Source organism: Zingiber officinale, chromosome 6A (assembly GCF_018446385.1).
Source record: "Zingiber officinale cultivar Zhangliang chromosome 6A, Zo_v1.1, whole genome shotgun sequence".
Classification (NCBI taxonomy): domain Eukaryota; kingdom Viridiplantae; phylum Streptophyta; class Magnoliopsida; order Zingiberales; family Zingiberaceae; genus Zingiber; species Zingiber officinale.
In genome coordinates, this window is record NC_055997.1 from 111,882,636 (window position 1) to 111,889,160 (window position 6,525).

The following is a 6,525-nucleotide window of genomic DNA, read 5'->3' on the forward strand; positions in this document are numbered from 1 at the left end:
CAAGTCGTGCTCGCACACGAGTCAAGTTGGTTCAATATAATATGAGCCATGAATTTGCACCCCTCTTGTGCACCCACATATGAGAGAAAGTCTCTCCCCATGCATTTGTTCACATTATCAATACATGTGAATCAATATAAACTAACTAATATGCTTTGAAACTCCTAATGTTGGACTAAATTCTTATTCACAATAGAGCTTTTTTCTTCTTCTACCTTTTCTCTATTCACATATATCCAACACTTAATCGTCGCGAGTGGAGATTAGTTGATTGACAATATTTGAGTTAATTGGTTGAGATTGAGCATATTTGACATGCTCATCCATGTATTCCACTAGGGATTACATCATGGATATTGTATTAGAGTAAAATACCTCTTGTTTTAGAATAAAATACCCCCTTAATTTATTTGTATGTATTTAATCGGAGGATACTAACCGTTTTTAATAAGCGTTATTATTAGGCATTACACCACATAAGCCTTGATGACTGTCACTTACAGTCATCAATTTAGGTTGAGTCTGTCGAGTTAGTCTACCTAGCCAAAAAATGTAAGCAGATTGAATTGAAATTTTATCAACCCAAATCCATCGCGGGCCGACCCGCTTAGGCCCACGACTCACGCAGGTTGGCCCACCATGAGCTTAAGTTGGCCAGTGGATTAAGAAATACATGTAAACCAATTTTTATGTTAATTTATTTTTTTTATTATTATAATTTTAAAATAAAAACGGTGCTTTATAATTTTATAATAAAAATTATAGTTTTCTAGATACATTTGATTGATAAAATTTTTTCGAAATAAAATATTATAGATATAAAAAAAATATTTTTTTTTAACTTTTAATGGGCTCACTCGTTAGTTCGCCTAATCCGCCTTGAATTGAGTTAGAGATTTCTCAATCTGATCCATCTCATCAATTGATCCATCCTATCATGGATTAACTCGTCTAACATCGCTACTGCCGCTAAGCCATCTTGTATCATTTGCTAAAGGGCAGCATCAATGGTGACGCATTTACAGTGGAAGACATTCAAGCAACAACCGAGGTGGGGTGAGGGAGGCAGGATCTCCTGGACCACTTTTTGTGGTTCAGGGGTGTGCCACTCGCATTTGCGGCCGGATCACGACCGTGATCCGACCGCAAATGGTTGTGATCCATTCTTGGGTTCATCGTCCCCACCAGGACCGTGATCCGACCGTAAATGGTTGTAATCCCTTCCTAGGTTCATCATCCCCACCAAGTTATAATTTTTGTTCGAAGCGGACGGCTAGAAACCGCCCGGAGGACACCCACGCTCGGCGCCCAATAACCTGACTACTTATCCAACCATCGGAGGCCTTCGGGATGCCTCCGGCCGTCCACTCCGAATAAAAATTATAACCTGATGGGGACGATGAACCAAAAAAAAAAAATAACCATTCAAATACGAATAGCACATCTCCTAGACCACAAAAAAGTGATCCAGGAGCGCAGCCTGTGACAGCCATCTTGGGGTCATCGAGGCCATCACTGCAAAGCGCAGATAGCTAACAGAGGGAAAGGGGCTGGGAGGATCCTCGCTGCAAGGTGGGTCACGAGCAGATAGCTAACAGATGTAAGGGGGCTGGGAGGATCCTCGCTGCAAGGTGGGTCACGATCAAGAGCAGATGAAAACAAAGAGGAAAATGTTGGCGAACATTCAACGATATACAAGATACAAATCATTATGAGCCGTCGGATCTAACTTAAGAGTAGTTGTTGCCATCTATCGGCTTTAATAGTATACAAATAACATACCAATGCTGACCTATTTTCATCAAAAAAAAAATAAAGTAAATAAAACAAGCAGCAAACTTGAAAGCACGATGTTCAAAATTCAAACACTTCCTGAAGAACTGCTACAGAGAAAAATACTGCCATGGAAGGGACGCATAAGATTAAAGTTTAGACTCGCAAGGAAACAGAAGACTAACAGCTGACTCATTTAAAGGTCGCTGTAGAAAAACTTAACGGGGAAGGTGGAAGCAAAAACTGAGAAGATGAAGATAACTAAAACACTTGTTTTTTCTCCTGGCAATGAATATCAATCTCACTTCTTCTTGGCAGCTGCCTTGGTGATCTTGGCACCGGTTGGATCCTTCTTCTCGACACTCTTGATGACACCAACAGCCACAGTCTGGCGCATGTCCCTGACAGCAAAACGACCAAGCGGAGGGTAGTCGGAGAATGTTTCAACCACCATGGGCTTGGTGGGAATCATCTTGATAAAGCCAGCATCACCGTTCTTGAGGAACTTGGGCTCTTTTTCAAGCTCCTTCCCAGATCGTCTGTCAATCTTGGTGAGGATCTCAGCAAACTTGACAGCAATGTGGGAGGTGTGACAGTCCAAGACTGGGGCATAACCGTTGCCAATCTGACCTGGGTGATTCATGATGATAACCTGAGAAGTGAAGTTTGCGGCCTCCTTGGCAGGATCATCCTTGGAGTTTGATGCAACGAACCCTCGCTTGAGATCTTTAACTGCGACATTCTTCACGTTAAAACCAACATTGTCACCCGGTAGAGCTTCCTGGAGAGCTTCATGATGCATCTCAACAGACTTGATTTCAGTTGTGAGACCAGTAGGACCAAATGTGACAACCATGCCAGGTTTTAGGACACCAGTCTCAACACGTCCCACTGGAACAGTTCCAATACCACCAATCTTGTACACATCCTGAAGGGGAAGCCGAAGGGGTTTGTCCGTTGGCCTTTTTGGTTCATTGATCAAGTCAAGGGCCTCAAGAAGAGTGGGACCCTTGTACCAGTCCAAATTGGTAGACCTCTCAATCATGTTGTCACCCTCGAATCCAGAGATGGGAACAAAAGGAATCTTATCAGGGTTGTAGCCAACCTTCTTGAGGTAAGAGGAAACCTCTTTCACAATTTCATCATACCTGGCCTTTGAATACTTGGGGGTAGTTGCATCCATCTACATTAACATAAAAGGCAGCATAAATACCAAGGAAAAAAGAGTCAAAAGTATCAAAAGTAGACAAATGAGTATCAAAAGTAGACAAATGACTAGTTCAGGATACTCTTGTAACTGAAGTGTATAGAGATACAGAAGACAACTTTGATGTATGTTATTATCCTATTGAAAACAGAAGCACAAACCAATCAAACAGATCGAAAGCAGTACCTTGTTACAGCAACAAATCATCTGCTTGACCCCAAGAGTAAAAGCAAGCAAAGCATGCTCCCGAGTTTGGCCATCCTTTGAGATACCCGCCTCAAATCCACCAGTTGTCGAATCGATGATAAGAACAGCACAGTCAGCCTGAGATGTTCCAGTGATCATATTCTTGATGAAGTCACGATGCCCAGGAGCATCAATGACAGTACAGTAATACTTGGTGGTCTCGAACTTCCAAAGAGCAATGTCAATAGTGATACCTCTCTCACGCTCAGCCTTAAGCTTGTCAAGGACCCAAGCATACTTGAATGATCTTTTGTTCATCTCAGCAGCTTCCTTTTCGAACCTCTCTATCACACGTTTGTCAATGCCACCAAGTTTGTAAATGAGATGCCCAGTGGTGGTTGACTTGCCAGAGTCAACATGACCAATGACCACAATACTGATGTGAACCTTCTCTTTCCCCATTGTGAGTCTGGCTTATAGCAAAAGAACTACAACAGGGGGGGAAAATCAGACAACCCCATTAAAGTAATGAAAGAGGCATATGAAGATTCAACAAATAATTGACAAACGAATAGATGAACAACTGTATCAATTGCCTTTATCAACCCATCAGTTAAGTTGAGACCAACAAAATGTGACTATGACATAACCACCAACTAATTATCATATAATTGATAACTGGAGTACATAAATGTTATACATCTTCAAAAACTCTAGATGAACAAACATCAGTAATACGCAAGCAAATAAAGACAAATGCTAATTCATAGATCAACATTTGGTGAAAATAAAATATCATTATTTCAGAAACCAGATGAACTAAGGAGGCAAAACTCAATAACTTTAGAAAAAGTAAATAACTACATTAATACATTGCAAGGGACTTGACAAGAAAAGCATATCTAAATCTTTCAAAAAGATAAAGTGTACAACTGCAGCCAATGCCTACGAAATTATGAGAAAACCATATATGTTCTAAATGTTTTGATACAGTGATAAATTAATCCCACATCTTCAGAACCATGGCCTTGTAGTTATAAAATCAGATCAAAAGAGCTACAGGCCACAAGTTCCTAGTTGAACAAATGGATTAATTGATCAAATTGCATAGCAAACCTAGATATAACCAAGACAAGCTAACCGGTGGTAGTAACCCCAATTAATCCCAATTTCATAACTATCACTGCAGTCCTAAATATATCTAATTGACCATAACTAAAAATATATAGTTAAAAATTAGGAGTCTGCAAATTTTAAATGGATTATTGATCAAATTGCATAGCAAACCTAGATATAACCAAGACAAGCTAACTGGTGGGGGTAACCCTAATTAATCCCAATTTCATAACTATCACAGAAGTCCTAAATATATCTAATTTACCATAGTTAAAAATATATAGTTAAAAAATTAGGAGTCTGCAAATTTTAAAGCATATGCTTTGTTTTAAACACCTAATAAAACTTGTAAATCATACACCAATATCTGAATATTTACAATCTCATATTTACAGTTGAATATTTACCCACCTCAAGTGCATTTTCAAGAAACGAATTGGATCAATGTCTGATTTTAATAACCTGTGCTAGGCAACCATGCCACCATTTATAAATTGCATGAATTAAAGCAGGCATACAGCAAACACAAAACGAGTTCATTGGTAGGAAGATAATCATACATATAATCGAACAAGTGAGCACAAAGAAAACAACAAAATTTGATCATTAGAGTCATCATCTCCAAACATCTTGTTTAGCTGTTTATCTGGTGAATCAATTTTGCGTGCATCCATAGTACACCAATCAAAATCCGAATTGGTAAAATGAATAGCGTCCAATAGGATTTGAACCTATACTGAAGGTACATAGAACCTTCGTCCTTTCCATTAGACAATGAACGCCTTTTTCATTCCGAAATTGCAGGTTATCTACGGCATAAACCATCCAAATCAGAATATACTAGACAAATTAGAACAGCGGTCCTAGTTTCTCGTCAATGCCCACCCTAGCAAAATAAGCTCCCCATAAGCACAATAAAATCAGCATAGAGAAACAAAGCCATCGGGATAACCAGATCTATATAGTAGATCATTTTACTGAGATCTAAAATAGCAAGCAAACACCAGCAAGATCAGATCCATAAAAATTAACCACTGCAGTGATAATTAAAAACAGGAAAAATATGACACGTTAAACAGGGGATAACCGAACAAAGTTTTACGTGGAAAAGACGACATATTTCAACAAGAACAACGTAAGCTTCCAGCCTCAATATAAACCACAAAGGATCAACGGTTCACTCAAGGAACACAAGCGAAAAACAAGATTCGAAGACGAGGGGCATACATATAGCAGCTGGAATTCGATCTCAACCTCGTAGAAGAGAGCGACGGCGGAAAGGAAGCGCACCGGACCTCAGGCTCAAGGGGCACGAAGAAGTTTATATAGAGTATCCCGGGTGGGGGTTCGGCAGCGTATCTAGGGCTTTTTTCTCCACCATACGATTCGCCCATCTAACGGTCTCAGTTGATGGACTTTTCCCCTCCGTCCGAGTCCAATCCAACGGTCATTATAAAGTTGAGCATGTGGAAAATTTACACTTTGCCCCCTTGATTTTAGGATCTTAAAGCTAAACTAAATTATATTATATTATAGTAATTGTCCCTTCCATAAAATAAACTTTAAAATCTAACCAAATCTTTGATAAACTTAGTAAACTTTATTTGATTATTGGAATAAATAGGAAAGTACAATTAATTTTTAGATGTCAGAGCATGTATGTTAATATGTTTTTAATTATCTCTATATTCATGGGATCGAGGTTAGAGATATTTATGGGATCGATGTTGTTAAGTCTTCTCGTGATAGTGTAAAATTTTGAGATCAAAATTTTATTAGTGCAATATCCCTCAGATCAAGGTTGACCTAGTTGACCAAGCTTGAGTCTTGGTTTGGGTTTCGATGTTTGACAATACAAGACTTCAATGATATGGACAAGTGCAGGTGTAGTTGTTCATATGAGAAGATTGTGAAGGAGGGTCAAGTAGGTCAAGGTTGATTGGATACTTGACTGAAAAATCTTAGTAAGTGAAGCTAGGTGAAAGTCCTGGTGAGTGAAGCCAGGCAGAAGGAAGTCCTAGTGAGTGAAGTTAGGCAGTGAAGAAATCCTAGTGAGTAAAGCTAGGTGAAAGTCCTGGTGAGTGAAGCCAGGCAGAGGAAAATCCTGGTGAGTGAAGTCAGATGAAAATCCTAGTGAGTGAAGCTAGGTGAAAGACTTAGTGAGTGAAGCCAGGCAGAAGAGAAGTCCTAGTGAGTGAAGCTAGGCAGAAGGGAAGTCCTGGTGAGTGAAGTCGGGCACGGGA

The 6,525-nt window shown here is 39.5% G+C and overlaps 1 protein-coding gene across 1 annotated transcript; it reads right to left on the reverse strand.

The window, feature by feature from the left end:
• Nucleotides 1-1,818: 1,818 nt before the first annotated feature.
• LOC121997452 (elongation factor 1-alpha-like) lies at nucleotides 1,819-5,608 on the reverse strand. Its single transcript, XM_042551865.1, has 3 exons — nucleotides 5,510-5,608; nucleotides 3,167-3,654; nucleotides 1,819-2,956 (listed from the first exon to the last, which is right to left on the reverse strand). Exons 2-3 carry the CDS (start codon nucleotides 3,626-3,628, stop codon nucleotides 2,075-2,077), a joined length of 1,344 nt encoding a protein of 447 aa, XP_042407799.1. The 5' UTR covers nucleotides 3,629-3,654; nucleotides 5,510-5,608; the 3' UTR covers nucleotides 1,819-2,074.
• Between the last annotated feature and the right edge of the window lie 917 nt (nucleotides 5,609-6,525).

Excerpts from the sequence above, each read along its gene's own strand:
- LOC121997452 (XM_042551865.1), bottom strand. The coding sequence starts at position 3,628 with ATGGGGAAAGAGAAGGTTCACATCAGTATTGTGGTCATTGGTCATGTT. Across the intron at positions 2,957-3,166 it reads TGATTTGTTGCTGTAACAAG|ATGGATGCAACTACCCCCAA; the intron begins GTACTGCTTTCG and ends ATGTTAATGTAG.